Genomic DNA, 19513 nt, shown 5'->3' on the forward strand with positions numbered 1-19513 from the left:
GGCCCTCACCTGCAGGGTGTTGGCAGAAGGATCCCATCAAAGCCCCACCCCTCCCACCAACCCTGCAAAATGCAAAGACAAGGATCCATCACCTTCCTCTTGCAGGTGAGAAAAGTGAGGTCCAAGCCCAAGGTCACGGAGTAGGGTGAATATGTAATTTATCATCCCGAGGGGATAATTTGAGGGTGAAAGGTCTAACTAGGCAGGGACAGTGGGCCGGAACGAGGGCAGTCCAGGGCAGGCCAGGCATGTGGTCTCCCAATCATGCAGCAGGATGAAGGGAGATCTGGTCTGGAGGGGAAGCCTGGCCCGGGCATCTGTGTCCCTGCCTCAGTCCCCGGCCCCCTCCCTGGGACAGGTTTCTCTCTGTGGGCCGGGCTGGCAGCCAGACCCTCCTGGTTCTCTGCTGAGTCTGGGGGTGCCCTGCAGTGTGATGTGGAGGCAGGGGCCACTCTCGAGTTTCCACCCGCACAGCTGTCCCACCAGCCACACTGCTGTGTCTTCTGTTCACTTTCCAGAGAGTCCCCTTACTGATCCCCCTCGGTTATCCTGCCCAGAGGGGGACAGCGGAAGCAGCGTTGGGTGTGGGAAGAGGGTTCACATAAAAGAATTTGCAGATGAATGAAGGTAACCATTCTAAACACTGAAAACTTTTTTATTTGAACCTCCCACTGGTTTCTCTCTGATGCAGGTCACCCCTCCCCTGAGTGAATGAGCAGAGCACAGGAACAGCTGTTACAGCAGAGGCTTTCCTACTGGAGGCGGCAATGACCCAGAAAGGAGATGGAGGGGGTGCCAGGGGCATGCCCTTCCCTCGGCCATGACCCCAATCCCGACCCAGAGGCATGGCCCAGGTGAAGGTCAGCCCTCCTAAGAGGCCCAGGGTGCCAGCTCTGATTGTGGGGGCCAGGGCTGAGGCGGTACCACCCATGCTGGGGCCCAGAGGGGCTTTGCAGAGATCAGCCCAAGAAAGCATCACTCAGTGATGCTGCCATACCTTCAGGGGCTGCTCAGACACCCAGAGCTGTTTGTTCCTGGGCTCCGTGGCCGTGATGGTTGTGTGGGTGTCACTCTGTCACTCTGTTGGGACAGTTTTTAACTCCTCTGTTCCCACCTCAGTTTCTGCTCTGTACTCTGTGTCTAACCTACAAGATGCCAGGCTCAGAGTATTGTGAGCCCCTTGAGGGTGAGAACCGTCATCAGTTCATGTCTCTTTCCGCCTAAAGATCCCAGCTTCCCATCTGGCACACGGTAGATGCTCCATAGATGCCACTGGAACCAAATGAGTTAAGTCAGGAGTCTGAGAGTCAGTGGAATGAGGGGTGGGGCATTCCCTGCAAAAGCCTTCTGGGTTCTGGTCACTTATGTACAACCTCAGGGGCCACCAGTTGAGCATAGGAGAGACCAAGGCAAGTGAAGCAAAGGTACTGGCCTTGAGCAGGCAGCCACACTCCAAGATAAATGTGGAAGGGCCAGGACTAACTCAGTCCAAAAGCAGCAATATCAGGAAGAGCCTTCAGAAGAGGGAGGTCTGTGCAGAGGTTTGAAAGATGAGCCTGAATGTGCCAGGCAGACAGGAACAAAGGGCATCCTGGTGGAGAAGACAGCTTGGCAAGGGCATAAGGCACAGGGTGAGCGTGGGGTGGGCTGACCAGGAGAAAGTCGGAAGGTCAGCAGAGGTCACTCGTGGGAGATTTTGGATCCCAGAGCAACAGAAGCTACAGGAAGGATGTAGGACCAGATATCAGCTCTGAATGAAGACCCATTTCACCATCCGTCTAGTGGACCAAAAGACAGCAGGAATGAGAACCCTGATGGGCTTTCACAGGGGATGACGGACCCAGGGGCAGCACCAAGGAGGGTTCCTGGTCAGAAGCTAGCTTTGAGGTGAGGCTATAAAGGCACTTGAGGGCCCTGGCTGCTGCAAATCTTCTCAATAAATCCTATTACCTTCAAAGCTCCACAAAAAAAGTATTAATCGAAACAGCAATGGCCCAGTAAAGTAATCATCTCCTCTCTGTGTGATTCTCAAAATGCTCTCGGCCCACTGAGAGTCTGCAAAATCAAACCCCATTTTGCAGTTAGTGAAATGGAAGCCCTGTGAGGTCACACGGAGATTGGTGGTGGAGCCAGATTGAAACCCCGGGAGCAGTTCCATGTCAGCCCTGGGCCTCAGGTTCAAAGCCCAGTTCCTTGTCTGGGAGGGGATCCCCGGGGCTGTCGGGAAGCCCATAGTATAGGTCTTCCTCTTCCTGTGCCGGCCCCTCTGTGCCTGTGTCTGAAGCCTCTTCTTCCTCTTTTGTCCTTGGGGACCTCTGCTGGGAGCTAGGCACAGCTGCCTCCTGCCGCTGCTTCTCTGGAGGCACATCCTCCATCGCAGGGGCATCAATCAGGGCAAAGTCATGGAATCGGTCCAGCTGGCACCTGCAGGTCCGGAACTCCGGAGGCGGGGGCTGAGGTTCTGCTTCCTCAGGTGGAGACGGGTTAGGGCTGCTCCCCTCACTGGAGCCCACGTCCAGGTCATCTTGGAAGGAAGCCAAGGGTGCAGAACCCTGGGGACAGGTCGGGGGACTGCAGGGGTAAAGGCGGAGAGGGTGAGGGTAGCCCTGAGTCAGACTGCCTGGGTCTGAACCCCAGCCATGAGCTGCAAGGGCCGGGGTAGGTGAGTTCACCTGTCTGAACCTCAGTTTCCTCCCCTGTAAAATGGGGGAAATACCAGCATTCGCTCCTATGGTTCTCCTGGAGGTTTATAGCAAATAATGAGTACAAAGCACTTTGCATGAGGCCTGGCACATAGTAGGTGCTCAAGAAATGGACCATTATTATGTTATCCAAACCAGGTCACTCCTCTGCCTCTCCAACCACTCAGGGACTCCTCTGGGCTACCGCCCCTGTCACACTGGGCGTCACCTTCTGTCCCTTCATCTGCCTCCCCCAGTGGCTGAGGGGCTCCCGCAGGGTGGGGCTGTGAAGGCCTGGCAGGGAGTAGGTGCCCAGGGATGCTGGTGGGTGAGTGACTACAGGCTTGAATGAGGAATATTCATGTTCCCGTTTGTGAATGGCTGGGGACAGGATGGGGGTGGGGGAGGGGATGGAGAGACCTGCCTGAGGCCAAGAGCATGTCAGCAGCAGAGTCTGGATTTGAACTTAGGTCCCGCCTGGCTCCTCATGGTGAGAGTTCAAACTACTCTGAGGTAGGAGTGATTATTCTCATGTGAGAAAACTGAGGCTTGGCAAGGTGAGGAGCACTTGAAGGTTACACAGCAGAGGAGCTGGGGCTTGAACCAGGCCCAGGTGACTACGCCCAGACCCACGCGTTCCCTCAGGGTGTCCCCAGTCACCCTCAGTGGCCCACACCCCCTCCTCCTTCACCCCAGAACCCCCCTGCTCTGCACACTCACCTGAGCCTGCCCTGACTTGGGTCTCCTTCTCCCTCATCCTGGTCCGAGCCCCTGTGGATGACCACGGTGGCTTCCAACCAGGTCTGAGGGTCATGAGGGCCACTTTCTCCTCCATCGCTGGCTCCTGGCTGCCGCTGTCCAGGTTCCGGGTCCAGGAGAGGGCGGGGGTCCTCACTGCAGCTCATGACCTTCATCTGGATGTGGCTGAAGTCAGGCAGGCTCTGGTCATAGGCGGCTGCCTCCCACAGCCTGACGTAGGGGGGCTGGGGGCTGAATGGGGGTGCAGGAGACAGCAGGAGAGAGCATAGGCAGATAGGCAAAGATTTGCTGTGTTGTCCTCTGGCCCGCCTGCTCTGAGCAGCGGGTCTCCCTTGATCTCCAAGAAGCCTCTGGGAGCAGTTACTGTACTCAGTTCATGGATGAGGAGACTGAGGCCCAGCAAGGTAAGCTGAGTAGCAGAGCTCAGACACTCAGGCCAGTGTTCCTTTCACCCCGTGTCTCCAAAGTGAACCCCAAGGCTGCAACTACCAAATGAAGGTCAGTTTATATTAACTGGGAGTTTGCTGGGTTCCAGACAGTGGCCTGAAGGCTTTATGCTGTTTATTTTGAACAAGCCCTTGAAGCAGAGCCATCGTTCCCATTTTTTCAGATGAGGACACAGCAGCAGGAAGGGCCCAGCGACTGAGTGGTCCTTGTGGGCCAGGCTCTGTGGGTTAGCTCATCGAGTCCTTGCCGGAACTCTGGGAGCTGTTGGGGGAGGCTGAGGCACAGACACTGGCTGGCTTGCCTGGGTGACTCAGACCTAGGGAAGGGGCTGGGGTTCCAAGCACCACCTTCTCCACTGCTCTACGATCCAGGGCTAGGGAGTGACAGGGAGGAGCCCAGGATCAGGGCGACCTGAGCCCCAGCTCTATTCTAGCAGCTGTCTCCGTGTGACCAGTCCTGAAGCTGGTCCCAATACCCACCCAGGGTCTATCTGCCTCAGTCCCCTGGGACATTTGGTCACCTAGGTGCCAGGGACAGAAAATACCATCACCACCTCCTTCCCCAAGCAAAACAGAGAATGTCCCAGAGCCCTGGCCACAGATCCTGGATCTGCAGCCTGGACTTCTGAACACAATCATCACAGCTTCAGGGGTGGGGAGGGGGGACCAAGTCAGGTCACCCCTCCAGGGCTGCCGTGTTTTGGCAAGACAGCACTTGGCACTTCTAAGGATGAAGGCAGGTCTGGTCTGGTATTGACTCTCTGTGAGGTTTGAGTTTGTGATTGCACTTCTTGAGCCTCAGTTTCCACATCTGTATAAAGGGCCCGACACTACCACGCCTTTCATAGATTCCTATGAAGACCAAAAGAAGTTATGGGCACAAAATGCCTGAGTTGGTCTCTGGTGCTTTTGGAAGCGTTTCCTACCAATGATGGCAAAGGCTTATAGAGGGCCTGCTATGGTCCAGGCTCTGTTCTTAGCACTTGGCTTATAAAGTCTGCCATCCATATCACAGGTTCCACATCTGTGGATTCAACTAACTGTGGTTTGAAGATACTCAGGAAAAAAATTTTAGAAAGCCCCAAATAGCAAAACTTGAATTTGTCACACACCAGCAACTATTTACATAGCATTTACATTATATTATACAATCCTAGAGAATTCCAAGGACTGTATAGTTCATGGGGTCACAAAGAGTCAGACAGGACTGAGCGACTTTCACTTTCATTATATTTACAACTATTGACATAGCATTTACATGCTATGTATTAGAAGTAATCTAGAGATGATTTAAAGTATATGGGAGTAAAGTTTAAAAATAAAATAAAATTAAAACTAAAAAAGATAAAAGCAACTAGACTATTAAAAAAAAAAAGTATATGGGAGGATGTCTTACATTATAAACAAATATTATGCCTTTTTATATAAGGGACTTGAGCATCTGCAGATTTTGGTGTCTGAGGGGGATCTGGAGCCAGTTCCCCACAGATGCCAAGAGATGATTATTATCTCATTTAGCCCCTCCACTGAAGCTGTATTTGAAATACACTGTATCTGTATTTCAAAGATGGGGCAAAGAGAGGCAGGTCAATTTCCCAAAGTCACTCAGCCAAAAAGTGGCAGGGCCCCAGGGCTATGCCTTGGCCATCATTATGCCTCTTTTTTGCTAGCGTAGTAGTCATCACCACTGTGTGGGATTTAGGGTCACACCTATTTGGCTGCCACTAATTCGCTGTAAGGCAGGACAAAAATCCCCAAGCCTCAGTTTCCTCATCTGTAAAACGGGAACAATAATGAACACCTCATAGACTTGAGAGGCCAAAACAATCTATGATTTCTGAGAGTCTGTTCTCAGTAAGTAAGAAGGTAAAGCCAGAGCCTGCAGCAGAAGGGAGACACTGCCCCTCTGCTCATGCCCCACCCCCTCACTCTCCTCAGCAGGGGGAGACTGGCCTGAGGGTCACTAACCCTCCCCTCCCTCCACTCCACCCAGAAGGCTCAGCACCCACCTCTTCATCTCGGCAGCAAACCCGCTCTCCAGCAGGCCCAGCGCCTTCGCCTTCGTGGACAGGACACCTTGGAAGTCAGAGTCAGCAGGTATGAAGGTGATCTGCAGGGCAAAGGGGAGAAGGCTTCTCTGTAGCTGCCCGCACACATTCATACTTGCTGCTCCCCCAGAGCAGGGGCCTAACCTCTCCAGATACCCTGGGACAGAGACCTCACAAGGGAGCGCACCCTGTTTGACAGGAGGGCCCAGCACTGCTGGCTATCTGGATCTCTGGGCTCCTGCTCCCACTGGCCCTTCATTCACCCAGCAAACACTCCTGGAGCATCGGCTGTGTGCCAGGCACTCTTCTAGGCAGTAGGGGGCAGCAGTGAGTGAATGAGACAGGCACCCCTTCCCTGGGGGAGGTCAAATCTTGTCCTGCCTGACATGGAGCAGGCCCTTCATCCCTATCGGGTGAATGGGTAAGAAGCAGGTCATTGTCAGGTGTTTCCTGGCACTGACAGAGGCTGCGACAGAGGACAGAGAAGAGGGTGGCCAGGGTGGTGCCCAACCCTGACCCCTGAACTCTCTGGGATCTCGAGATCTCTGCAGGTGCCACACCACAGGTGGGCACGGGGCAGTGGAGGGGAGGCAGGTCACAAAGGAGGCAGTGGGATGAGGCAGAAGGCGCCCTGCCTTTGGGGTCTGAGAGGCTGGGTGAGCAGCCTTCCTTGGGCAGGTCATCACTTCTCCCAGAGCCTGTCTGTGATCCTCTGTAAAATGGGGTTCGCCTCAAAGAGATATTTGCAGCGCTGTTCACAATGGCCAAAAGGTGGAAGCACCCTAAGTACCCATTGATGGAGGACTAGATAAACAAAATGTGGTGTATACACACAAAGGAAGATTATTCAGCCTTTAAAAGAAAAAAATGAAGTTCTGACATGTGCTACAACATGGATGAACCTTGAGGAAATAAGCCAGTCACAAGACAAATTCCATAGGATTCCACTTATATGAAGTATCTGCTGCTGCTGCTAAGTTGCTTCAGTCATGTCCAACTCTGTGTGACCCCAAAGACAGCAACCCACCAGGCTCCTCTGTCCCTGGGAGTCTTCAGGCAAGAACACTGGAGTGGGTTGCCATTTCCTTCTCCGAGGCATGAAAGTGAAAAGTGAAAGTGAAGTCGCTCAGTCATGTCCAACTCTTAGCGACCCCATGGACTGCAGCCTACCAGGCCCGTCCGTCCATGGGATTTTCCAGGCAAGAGTACTGGAGTGGGGTGCCATCGCCTTCTCCAGTGAAGTATCTAGAATAGTCAAATTCGTAGAGACAGAAGGGAGAATGGTGGTTGCCACAGATAGAAGCAGGGCGGATGGGGAGTTATCGTTTATTGGGTATGAGTTTCAGTTTTACAAGATGAAAAGCATTCTGGAAATCGGTTCCATAACAATGTGAATGTAATTAACACTGAAAAGGTCACTTAAAAATGTTTCAGATGGTAAATTTTAGGTTATGTATATTTCACAATTTAAAAAAGCAGGATTAGTATTGCCTGTCTCCTGGCTGTGAGGATTCCATGAGATAATACATAAGGTGTCCTTCAGCACAGTGTCTGGCACATAGTAGCTGTTCTATAAATCATGGTTCGACGCTATTGAAGATGAAATTACCTGACCTCTGAGTCTTGTTCTCCTCAACTGAAAATTTCCTCAACAAATATTTGATAAGACCCTTGGGCTTCCCTGGTGGCTTAGAGGGTAAAGAATCTACCTGCAATGTGGGAGATGGGTTTGATCCCAGGTGGGGAAGATCTCCTGGTAAGAATGGAATGGTTACCCACTCTAGTATTCTTGCCTGGAGAATCCTATGGACAGAGGAGCCCATCCAGAGGAGCCCCAGAGGAGCCTGGTATGCTACAGTCCACCGGGTCATAAAGAATTGGACACAACTGAGAAACTAACACTTTCACTTCACTTTACAGTGTCATACCAGGTTCATAAGCAGCAACCTCCTTTCTCCCTTCCCATAGAGTACAGTGAGTGAAAGACACTTGTCTGCACCATCCAAGCCCAATCCTGATGGGGAGAAGGGAATGATAGCTGGAGGGGTTCTTAGGACACCTGTGAGTAGTAAGCTTCCCCCCAAATGTCTGGAAATGAGGGAGGGCCCTGGGTATCTTCCATAGCCATTCACTATGTCCTGCACTTGCCAGATGGTTCTGTATTTCCTAGAAGCTTCCCTTTCCTCCAGTCATCCTCCTCTTCATCATCATAATCACTACCATTATCTCCATCAACATCATAATCGTATCATCACCATCAGCACCAGCACCTTCATCAACAGCAGCATTATCACCCTACAGCATCATTGCCATTGCCACTGTGAAAGCCTGGAGGAGAAGGAAAGTCCTGAGCGTCTTACAACACAAAATCTTTTAAAAGAGAGGGACAGGCAGAGTTGAAGCTGGGAAGCGGAGATCAGACCATGAAGACAGCAAAGCATCAGGCTAAGGAATTCAGCCTTTATCCAGAAGCAGAGGGAGCCCTGGAGGAGTTCTCAGCTGGAGAGTACACAGACAGATTTGTGTTTGGGCAGAGTTCTGGGCAGTCCCCAGAGGGAGGAACAGAGGGATGATGGAGGGAGGCCCATGGAGAGGTCAATCCATCAGTCACCAATCAGGGGTCTGGTCCTGGGCTCCAGCAGAGCAGGCAGGAGTGAGGAGTAGCGAGTGGGGAACTTGGGGGTAGAAGCAGAAGCCAGGCGAAGAGGTCTAGCCTTCCCAGCCAATCCTTCCCCTTGCCCCATCTCAGCTAACAAGCACAGCATCCCTGACTGTCCCACTGGCTAGATTTGTCCCAATTCTTCCTCCTCTCAAGCCCGAAACCCTGCTGACCACTAAATCTGAGCAAGTCTACTTCAGAAATTCAATAAGGTAAGCAAGCTGGAAGTACCAGGGCCACACCTAGCCACAGCAGGTACTGTATGTTTGATGAACTGGAAATGTCTTCTCCACACCTACAGCCTTGGGTTCAAGTTCTGCCTTAATCTAGGAGATGATCGTCCCTCACCTGGACCACAGATGGAACCCCCCACCACCACCACTGGCCAGTTGCTCTTGAAACTTCCTCCTCCCAGATGTCAGCCTGATAACTTTCCTGAACTGCAAAGCTGCTCATGTCCCCCTCTTGTCCCATCAACTACAGTGTAAGGTCCGAATGCCTCAGCATGGCATCCAGGCCCCGTGGGCCCAAGCCCCACTCCCTCTCCACCTTCCCTTGCTCCCCGCACCCTCCAGTCACCATGTCGACCCACTTGCCTTGTTCTTTCACCTCATGTCTTTCTTCACCCTATTCCTTCTGCCCGAAATGTCTTTCCTCATTTTTTCTGCCTGGTGAACTTCTACTTTACCTACAAATCCCAAATCATCTTCTCTGTGAAACCCATTCCCTCCCCAGCAGGCTGAAAATTGACTCCTCCACGAGACCTCCAGTCCTCCAAAGACAGGGACAGCCTAATTCACACTGGTATTGGCTACCCCTTACCCCCATATTGGGCTTCCCTGGTGGCTCTGCTGGTAAAGAATCAGCCTGCAATGCAGGAGACCTGGGTTCGATCCCAGGGTTGGGAAGATCCCCTGGAGAAGGGAAAGGCTACTCACTCCAGCATTCTGGCCTGGAGAATTCCACGGACTGCATAGTTCGTGGCGTTGCAAAGAGTGGGACACGACTGAGCAACTTTACTTACTTACTTTTACTTTACCCCCATATCATAATTGTCTAATTCTATTCCCTTATATATTTCTTTAAATCCAGAAAATTCCCATTTGTCAGGCTCTGAGACAGGAGAGGATCTGGCAGGGAAGATGGGCATCAGTATTTGCTGAGAGCTCCGGTGGCCCAGGCCCCAGTGAGACGATGTAGGAGAGGGGACCCTCGTCTAGCACACCTCTCTGGCTTACAACACACTTGCCTTCTGTCCTTAGTGTGCCACCCTAACAGCCTGCGTCCCTGAAACACACATCCACATCCGTGCTCGCATACCTGCACATACATACACAGACCCGCTCAAAGCCACGACACTGATCCTGAGACGGCTGCCTTCGAATTGGCTCCAGGCCAGGCGTGACACCAGGTCCCCACATACAAGACCCTATTGGTTCCTCCCACCGGGCCATGTAAGTCTCAGGGAGGCAGGGGATTCTTCTGCTAGGGTCACAGAAGTGGGGCACAGGGAGGAGAGATCTGAGGCCTGGCGGACACTGAAACCCGTGCTCCTTCTACCCCACCATGCAGCCTCTGCAGCACAGGAACACGTGAATCCGTCAACAGTTATTCATTAATACTCAAGAATATTCCCTGTCCCAATCTCTCTCCCTCATCCCCACAGCCACTCTGCCCCCCTCCCCTTCCCCGCCCACAGCCAGCTCTGTGAAGGGGGCCAGGGCAAGAAGGACCCTCCCCCCACGCTCCCCCACAGCCATTGTCTTGCCGTCCCCCAGGGTCCAGGCTCCTCATTGGGAGGATGACGATCAAGACGGTGGTGACGTGGGTGGCTCGGCCCCAAGGCCTTCTTCTCCCGGTGACCTCTGCTCAGGGCATTGCACAGAGTCGAGTTGACTGTAAACTGCTCAGAAAATGACTACAAACCAGCCTGGACCGCTCCAGCGCTGAATAAACGCTCTGACAGCCAGGGGCTGCCTGGCAGAGGAAGCAGGGCTGGGAGAGCCTAACCCAGGCCCTGGGAGCCTCCTCACTCCACCAAACCCCAGCACAGCCACCCAGGCGAGAGGTGAGGAGGGGGCTGCGGGGGAAGGGGCGGGGAGGAAAGGGAAGGTGGTGGCTGCCTGGGGACTGGAGTCCCAGATGGCAGGACCAGCGGGGTCCTTAAGATACACCCTCTTTCCCACCCCCCTCTTCCTGACTCACACATTCTACAAATGTGGAAACTGAGACTCAGAGAGGGAAGGAGCTTAACCGAAGTCTCCCAGGTAATTAGAGGCAGAGTGCAAGTTAGAATCCGTGCTTCTTTCCTTGTCTCCCTGGATCTAGCCGACCAGCTGCTGTGTGACCTCGGAAAAGCCACTCAACCTCTCTGGGCACCAAAAGATTACAACACTTGATATGCCCATTCCACACGTTTGTTGGGAGGATCAATAACAGTAAGGGTGACAGCCTTTCACCTAAATATTATACTCTACAGTTCACAAACTGTTCATCTCTTCTCTGTTCTCCATAATAACCCTGAGGCTGGGAGAAATAGGGGCCCAGGGCCTCATTTTGCAGATAAAAGAAACTGAGGCTCAGAAAGACAAAGGTCACATGGATACTTTGGAACAGAGCTAGAACTAGAACTCAAGACTCTCAAACCAGTGCTCTTCCCATCATTAAGTCACTCATTAAAACTCCAAAAGAGAGAGCACTGCCCAAGCCATGAGGTTCCAGCTGACTCACTCAGATCTCTCAGCAGCTCTGGGACACAGGGACCGTCCTCCTGAGGAAGGTTATGCTTTAGGCACCACACATCTGAGCTCTGATCCCAACCCGGATACCCAGGAGCTGAAGGAACCTCACTTTCTGAGCCTCAGGCTTCTCCACTATAAAATAGAACTTCAAAGGTACCAAAAAGCTCAGGATGGATGCTGAACTTCACCAGGGACACAGGTGTGCCTGGCAGGCAGCAAGCCCTCAGGAACTCTGGTTTCAAGAACCTGGATTGTGTCTCCCGCATGGTACCTAGTTCAGGGCTCCAGATTCAGGGGACTTCTTATTAATCTTTATGCTAAGGGATGGATAGATGGATGGATGGATGGAGGCTCAGGAGAGTGGAGATAAGAAAAGAAATGGTAAAGGGGAGAGGATGACAAGATGATTGAAGGACGGGGGACTGATGCCTGGAATAGAGGCACAGCCCCAGACCCTCCTGGGCCCTGGCCCCCAGCCCACCTGTTCCCACTGTTCCCACCTACCTTGGGGTAGCATTGGCACATGCTCCAGATGACGCCCCCGATCACCATGACGCCTCCCATGGCGTAGAAGGTGCCGTAGACCTGGGGCCGGTCGTGGCTCATGAGGAACGTGCCAAGGGCCAGCAGGAAGAGCCCCAGCACGATGAAGCCGATGCGGAAGGTCTTCTCATCTGTCATGGCTGCCTGGCCAGGCCTGGCCTGTGAGCCACCTGCAGAGGGGTGCCAGCAAACCAGCCAGCTACCTACACACGCACTCACACTTGAGGAGTGACGCTCTGGGATCGCTGCCGATCAGGACTTAAGCCAAGAGGGAGGCAGGCTCCCTGCAGGCCCAGCCCAGCCACCAGGCACACCCCGTGCTCCAGGCTGGAGGAGTTACGCACAGGTGGCCGTGTGCCCCCACCTTCACCCCTCTCACCTCCGCTCTGGCCCTCTGGAGCGTGTGGGAATCCGAGTGAGGGAGACGGAGGGAAGGGGAGGTTCCAGGGCTGAGCCCCAGCCCAGGCTTTGACATCACCTCATTTCCCTGTGTGGGGCTGAGCTGGATGGACAGGCAGCCTGCACCATCCAGCCAGGGGAAGCAGGTAACTACTGCAGCCCAAAGGCCTCAGAATGCCACTGGGGGATTCCAGGATCCCACAGGCTGGCATTTTAGAATCCTGAAGAATTTTAGACTCTTCAAGGTCATGGGCCCACCTGGCCACTAGTTACGAATGGTGCCTGCATGCAGGGCTCTATTTTAAACATGTGATATGTATTAACTCATTTAGGGAACCCTGTAAGGCGGGCACTACTATCCCTACTTTATAAATGAAGACATGGATACATAACTTGCCCAAGGTCACACAGCCAGAAAAGACAGGGCAGTTGGTGTTTGAACCTAGTACTGTCCCGAGGTGAAACTGCCTAACTGCAGTGCAAGGGTTCAACGTGCAGGCTCTGGTGGCCATACAGACCTCCCAGCTTGGCTTCTGGCTCCTCTACTATGGGGCAGTGTGGTCTTGATCCAGTTGCCTCCTGTGCCGCAGTCTTTCTCCTCCCTACAATGCGGATAGTGATAGCAACTCGCAGGCCTGGGCTCCCTGGGTGCCTCTGCCCCCTTCCCATGCTCTGCAATCCATCCAGGCCTACTGGCCATGAACTGGCCATGAAAGGCTCTAGTGGGCAATGCCCCTCTGGGGTGTGATTGGTTGATAGTGAGTTCCTTGCCTCCTAACCTAGGAATATGCCCTCATTCTAAGAATGACATTCTAATGGTGGAATTTCAGTCCTGCAGCAGGCTGATGGGAAAAATCAGATTCTCATATTTAACTTGTTTGTACGGGGTTGAACTGGCTCTGAATTGGCATTGCAGGATAAAAGGCTTTCACTTGGCATCCTGACTTCATAGGCTTGGGGAATCTTCCTGTTTGTCATTGCCACCCTCTCCCTCCCCCCAAACACAAGCTGTACTGGTTCCCAACACCACACCTATCCTCACATGATACACTCTGGTGTCACTGCCCACAGCGCCTTGGAGTTTCATTATGAAGCAGTTTCTCCTTCACCAGCCCTCAAATCCAGCACTTGACAGTTTGCAGAGGAGGTGTCCTGTAGCAGAACTCAGGTGACCCTTCCAGTGAGAGGTGACTGAGAGGTCAGAAAGGGCTGAAAGGCACAGGGTGACATCTACGTTTGGTGTTTTCCGGGGTCACCTTGGCCTGGTGGCTCTGCACTGGGCTTGAGTTTGTCATCTTTGGTTGAATGTGGTATCAAGTTACCTCCCAGGGATTGTGGAGAGACGTCATATGATAGAGGGAAAAACGCTTTGCAAACTAGGATTATTTACAGGGCATAACCCCAGGTGGCTCAGGGGTAAAGAATCCACCTGCCAAAGCAGGAGACGCAGCAGTCACAGGTTCGATCCCTGGGTCGGGAAGATCTCCTGGAGGAGGAAATGGCAACCCACTCCAGCATTCTTACCTATAAAACCCCATGGACAGAGGAGCCTGGTGGGGTCGCAGAGTAGGACACGACTGAGCACACACCCTCCAGGGAAACACTATTATCATAATTTTACACAGGCTCAGAGAAGGGAAGCTACACGCCCCTCCCAGAAAATGAATTCGGGGCCCAGAGGGGCTTCAGCCTGCCCTTTCTGGTCCTGGAGCCCGGGCCCACGGCGGCGGGAATAGATCTTGGTCGCAATCCAGCAGGAGCCTCTCGCGCCCCCTGGTGGCCATAGTAGCACGCGCTTGGCTAGGTGCTTTCACATCTCTTCAGTTCAGTTAAGTTCAGTTCAGTCGCTCAGTCGTGTCCGACTCTGCGACATCTCTTAGGTCGTGCCAGAGTCCCGCAACCCCGTGAGGCTACCTCTTGCGGTTACCCTGCCTATTTCACAGGCGAGGAAACTGAGTCCGGGGACATCTCTCCAAAGATCTCCCCAAACTGAACTGGGGGCTGAACGCGGACCTGGATCCATGCAGCCCCAGTCGCATTGTAGATGAATCTGGTCCTTAGGGCTTCCTGAGAAGCCTCCTGGTCACCCCAGCACTCTCCTTGTTTCCCCATCTTTTCTTTCCTCTACACTACTCACCCACTTTCTGCCTTTTCTCTCCTTAAAACAGGTTGGGGGCTGGGAGTGACAAGAGTAAGAAGCTCTGGGACAAGTAGGTGCTCTGTAAAATGGGTCTAATCTAACCTCTTGCACAGAGCCATGGTGAGGGTGAAATGGGGACACGTGTGTACAGCGCGTTGGAAGTATTGGGTGAGCCATGGTTCCCACTCGCCTCTCACCTGCCTCTGACTTCTGCCTTTCACCCCTGCAAAGCGGGCTGAGCCTGAGGAGCAGTTGCAGAGTCTACCATCTTGCAGCAGAGGGCGCGCTAACCACTGTTTTCTTCCCCGTTTACAGCATTCAGCGTCCCTGCAAGATCTTAAAAGCTGAGCCTGCAGGTAGGTGAATATCACACCCATTTGACAGAAACTGAGGCTCTCAAAGGCAGGATAAGCGGCCCAAGATGGCAGAGCCTGTAAAGAGCAGAGCCAGGGTTCAAACGAGGCCCCAGGTCAGTCCTTGTTGAGTACCTGCTATATGTAGCTCACTCCGAGGTGTGGGTGTCTGAGAACATGGTTATTCAGCGTGATGGCTGGTGGCGGCTCAGATAAGAGTAAAGAGTCTGCCTGCAGTGTGGGAGACCCGGGTTCGATTCCTGGGTCGGGAAGATCCCCTGGAGAAGAAAATGGCAAACCCCTCCACTATTCTTACCTGGAAAATCTTGTGGACAGAGAAGCCTTGGCAGCCTACAGCCCACGGGGTCCCAAAGGGTTGGACACGACTGAGCGACTTCACTTTCACTTTCTTTCCTGTTTCGCGGGGCACAGAGATACGTCTGAGGTCCAGCAAGTGCACAAAGCAGCCAGAGGCAGAGACTGGGGAGGGGGTGGCCCAAGGGAGGAATGAAAGGACAGAGTCACAGGAGGGATTCTGGAGAAGCCAGTTGGCATTCTTCTGTCAGGGCAGGAAAAGCAGTTCAGGCAAAGAGATCAACATGTGCAAAGGCCTAGAGGCAAGTAAGCACTGACACATGGCTGGAGGTAAAACCAAGTGCTGCGCGCATACCATCTCTACACTGCAGAATCCTCCCCCTCTTCCCCTACCTGCGCCTCCATGTCGGCTCCACCCTTCCAGCACCTGGATATCCTGGCCACCATCCTCACCTCCTCCCTCTCATCCACATGCTATTGGCCCTGCCTCTGGGACAGAGAGCTTCCCTGATAGCTCAGTTGGTAAAGAATCCGCCTGCAATGCAGGAGACCCTGGTTCGATTTCTGGCTGGGGAAGATTCCCTGGAGAAGGGATAGGCTACCCACTCCAGTATTCTTGGGCTTCCTTTGTGACTCAGCTGATAAAGAATCTGCCTGTAATGCGGGAGACCTGGGTTTGATCCCTGGATTGGGAAGATCCCCTGGAGAAGAGAAAGGCTACCCACTCTAATATTCTGGCCTGGAGAATTCCATGGACTTTATAGTCCATGGGGTTGCAAAGAGTCGGACACAACTGAGAGACTTTGACTTCAGTGAGACAGAAGAATCGAATCACTTCTAGCTCCCACTACAGCTCATCATTCTGGTCTGAGGCCCATCATGTCTGTCCTTCTAAGTGGTCTCTGCTTCTCCCCTTGCCAGCTGCAGTGTCTTTTCAACCCAAATGCCAGGTTAGACCATGTCACTTCTCTCCTCAGAGCCCTGGAATGGTTCTCTTCCCTATCAGAGTAAAACTCAAGACTTAAAATGGCCTATAAAACCCTAGATAATCTGCCCAGCCTATCACTGCTCTGAGATAGTCTCCTGCCACACCTCCCCTCACTTACTCCACCCCAGTCTCCCTGGCTGCATGCTTTTCTGGGAATAGGCCTTTGCACCTGTTCATCCTTCCACCTAGAAGGCTCTTCCTCCAGATATCTGCACAGCTCCCTCCCTTGTCTTCTTCAAGTCTGTATCCAGATGTCAGCTTCTCTGGTGTGACATTCAAAACTGCAGAACCCCTCCCCCAGGTGTTCCCTGCCCTCCTTTCCTAATTTACTTTTCTCCACAGCACCATCAATTACACTGTACACATAAGTTATGAATCTCACCGCTTGTCTGAATTCCCCCACTAGAATTCGAGCTCCTACAGGCTTGGGGCTTTGTTTTGTTCATTGTTGGATCTCCAGGGGTTAGACCTGGTCGACTCTCAATTCATATTTGGAAATGGAGGGATGGCTATCAGCTCCAGAGCAGAGGGAGGCTGGAGAGGAAACGCAGGCAGGAAACCTGGGGTCAGGCCAGGGGAGCCGGCATCTTTCAGAGGCCAATGGGGAATCTCCAAAGGAGTTATGCGGGGAGTGACACGGGTTGGATTTTCATTTTGTACCCATCCTCTGGTTCTGAGATCAGGTTGAAAGAAGCAAAAGGAGACGGTGGAAGTGAGGGGCAGTCACCAGACTCTAGCAGAAACCTAGGGCTATAAAGATTAAAATAAACACTTTTTAAAAGAGCTGCTGAAGGGATGGAGAATGAGGGAATTTTCCAACTGATTTGAGGTGGTGAGCTCCAGGGGGTGGGGTCACTGGTCAACGCAGATGAAAACAGGGCAAAGGAGGAGCCCAGTGCAAGCAGGGGAGAGGCCTGAGCCCAGAATGTCCCTGATGTCCCAGGCCTGGGGACAGGCATCAGAGGTGAGCTCTGGGTGATGGATAAATAAACTGGTCAGCCGGCCTGGGAGGAAAGAGGCCAGAAAGAGAACCAGTGCCTCCTGGGGGCTGGGTTGACAGACCCAGCCTCATGGGGTTGCTCAGCCTGAGTCCTTCCCAGTTCACAGTTGAGGCCACTGCAGCTCAGAAAGGACCCTGGCTTATCAGGAGACTGGCTCCATGGCCCTGGCTTTGCCTCCAAGGAGCTGGTGACCTTGAGCAAACCACTGCCCCTCCCGGGGACTTTCAGTTGGGACGCAGATGACTTAGGACTATAGAAAAAGTTTTTCCAGTCTTCCAGCCCTCCCCAACTCCTGCCTCTTCCAGCTCCTGCTTGGCAAAGGTGGTGCCTCCAAATCACACCTGCAACTCATTAACTCACCTGCCTGGGGGAAATTCCTGTCTGGAGGTAGGAGTGAAGCTGGGCTTTGTTTCCCAGCCTGGAACCCCTTTAACCCCTTAGGAATTACAGAGGTCCTGATGAATCCCTTGCACTTCCCACAGCCAAATCCCCAAGGTACACAGTGAAAGCTGGTGTGTGTGCGTGTGTATGGACGCATGTGCCTGCACCTGTGCATCTCGGGGTCCCACAGAAAGGTCAGGGCCAAGCCAGAATTCAAACCTGCATCTCCATCATAGCAGGAAGTACAAGGCACACACAAGGAAGAGAGAGAGGAGTACAGGATAAGGATCCGGGATCTGGTGATGGGGAAGGGAGAGGATCCACAAATCCACGAGAAGAGCCACAAGATCTGGCTCAGGTGGCTGAGAGAGGGCCCGGGAATGACCAGGATAGCGGACCTTTTTTGTTTCATTTTCAGTCAACAAATATCTACTGAGCATCTTCCACGGGCCAGGCACTGTTTCTAAGCTTTAGGTAAAGAAATTGTATATATTGTATGCATATAATAGTAAAGGAAAGAAGCAAGAATACCCCTGCTCTTGGAGAGCTTGCTGGGGTAGAAACATAATAAACAAAGAAATTTTTAAATATTTTTAATTTTAAATATTAAATGATGACAGGTGTTATTTAAAAAGTAGAGCAGGAAGGAGGCTGGGAGTGCAGGGTGCTGGGTGGGATAACAGTTTTAACAGATTGGCTCAGGATGGCATCTTGAAGAGAGGTTCAGACAAAGATGTGAGGCATGAGGAGTAAACCTAGAGGAAAACTTCCAGAGAGAGAAGACAGGAGCAAAGGCCCATAGGAGGGCCGACTGCAGCAGAGAGCAAGGGCAGGGACCGAGACCCACCCACACCATCCTCAATAGAGATTTCATTACTCAGAGTGACCTGGGAACCACTCAGGATTTTGAGCCCAGGAGGGGTGTCACGCATCTGAGTTTGATCAGGCTCATTCTGTCCAGTGGGCTTCCCTGGTGGCTCAGACAGTAAAGAATCTGCCTGCAGTGGAGACCGGGTTTGATCTCTGGGCCAGGAAGATCCCCTGGAGAAGGGAATGGCTAACCACTCCAGTATTCTTGCCTGGAGAATTTCATGGGTGAGTGGCCTGGTGAGCCATAAGTCCATGGGTTTGCAAAGAGTCAGCACAGCTGAATGACTAACACTTTCCATTAAACTTTGAGGAGACGTCAAGGGACCCCGGCAGAACAGGGAGACGGGATGGCAGGTAACGAGCTGGTCCAGGCCTACATGGGAGGATCCAAGGCCTGGAACCAAACCAGGCCTGAATGAAAACACATTTATTTATATGAAAAACTTTTATTCTCTGTGATTTTACCTCTCTTAGACTCAGTTTCCACACCTGTTAAACGGGGACACTACCTGTGGCAAAGAACTTGAGGATGTGAAAGAACTGCAGGGAGCCTGGCCTGGTAAATGGGACGCTCCTCGGGGAATGCTGTACCTACACAGCTGATTCTGACTGAGCCCCAGGACTTTGAACTCCTGCTTGCGGAGTGACCCTCAGAAGGTTACTTAACCTCTCTGGGATAGTTTTCTCATCTGTGAATGGGGTATGACATTCTGGAAGTAGACATTTCTATCATATCTGGAATACAAGAAGAGGTGTGGAGCTCCCTGTCACGCGAGGTCTAGGAGCAGAGACGCCTAGTGGAGGGGGGTCACCTCTAACAAAATCCAACAATCACTGCATGCTTAAGAGATGCTGCCACAGGCTCAGAAGGCTGCATTTATTGTTGGCTACATTAGCATTGAGCTGCAGGTTCAGTGTGATCTCATAATGTCACCTGCTATCATCTCATTTAATGCTCAAAACTCAGCTCTCTAAGGTACGGGCTGGTGCCTCTGTAATTCCCATTTAACAGATGAGGAAACTGAGGCAGAGAGAGGTACAGTCACTTGTCCAAAGTCCCTCAGCGGGTACCTGGTGGAACGCATGCACAGATGGTCTGAATTCAGAGTTCATGTTTTTTTGGTATAACCGAAACTCAATGCATTACTTTGGGCCAGTCCTGGCTCTGCCTCTAGGCCCCAGTTTCCTC

At 52.5% G+C, this 19513-nt stretch overlaps 1 protein-coding gene across 1 annotated transcript; it reads right to left on the reverse strand.

Annotated features, from left to right (window-relative positions):
* Window positions 1-638: 638 nt before the first annotated feature.
* On the reverse strand, window positions 639-13693 carry BSND (barttin CLCNK type accessory beta subunit). The gene is made up of 4 exons (XM_027537136.1): window positions 11839-13693; window positions 5896-5996; window positions 3402-3671; window positions 639-2571 (listed from the first exon to the last, which is right to left on the reverse strand). The coding sequence occupies exons 1-4, from the start codon at window positions 12013-12015 to the stop codon at window positions 2160-2162; spliced, it is 960 nt and encodes a 319-aa protein (XP_027392937.1). The 5' UTR covers window positions 12016-13693; the 3' UTR covers window positions 639-2159.
* Window positions 13694-19513: the final 5820 nt, after the last annotated feature.

The sequence above is a fragment of the Bos indicus x Bos taurus genome, chromosome 3 (genome assembly GCF_003369695.1).
Source record: "Bos indicus x Bos taurus breed Angus x Brahman F1 hybrid chromosome 3, Bos_hybrid_MaternalHap_v2.0, whole genome shotgun sequence".
Classification (NCBI taxonomy): Eukaryota; Metazoa; Chordata; class Mammalia; order Artiodactyla; family Bovidae; genus Bos; species Bos indicus x Bos taurus.

What these genes read in the sequence shown, in the direction of transcription:
- BSND (XM_027537136.1), bottom strand. Translation starts at nt 12,015, where the DNA reads ATGACAGATGAGAAGACCTTCCGCATCGGCTTCATCGTGCTGGGGCTC. An exon ending in TGTGCCAATGCTACCCCAAG is followed by an intron (nt 5,997 to 11,838) that starts GTAGGTGGGAAC and finishes TTTGCCCTGCAG; the next exon opens with ATCACCTTCATACCTGCTGA. An exon ending in CCAAGTCAGGGCAGGCTCAG is followed by an intron (nt 2,572 to 3,401) that starts GTGAGTGTGCAG and finishes TTACCCCTGCAG; the next exon opens with TCCCCCGACCTGTCCCCAGG.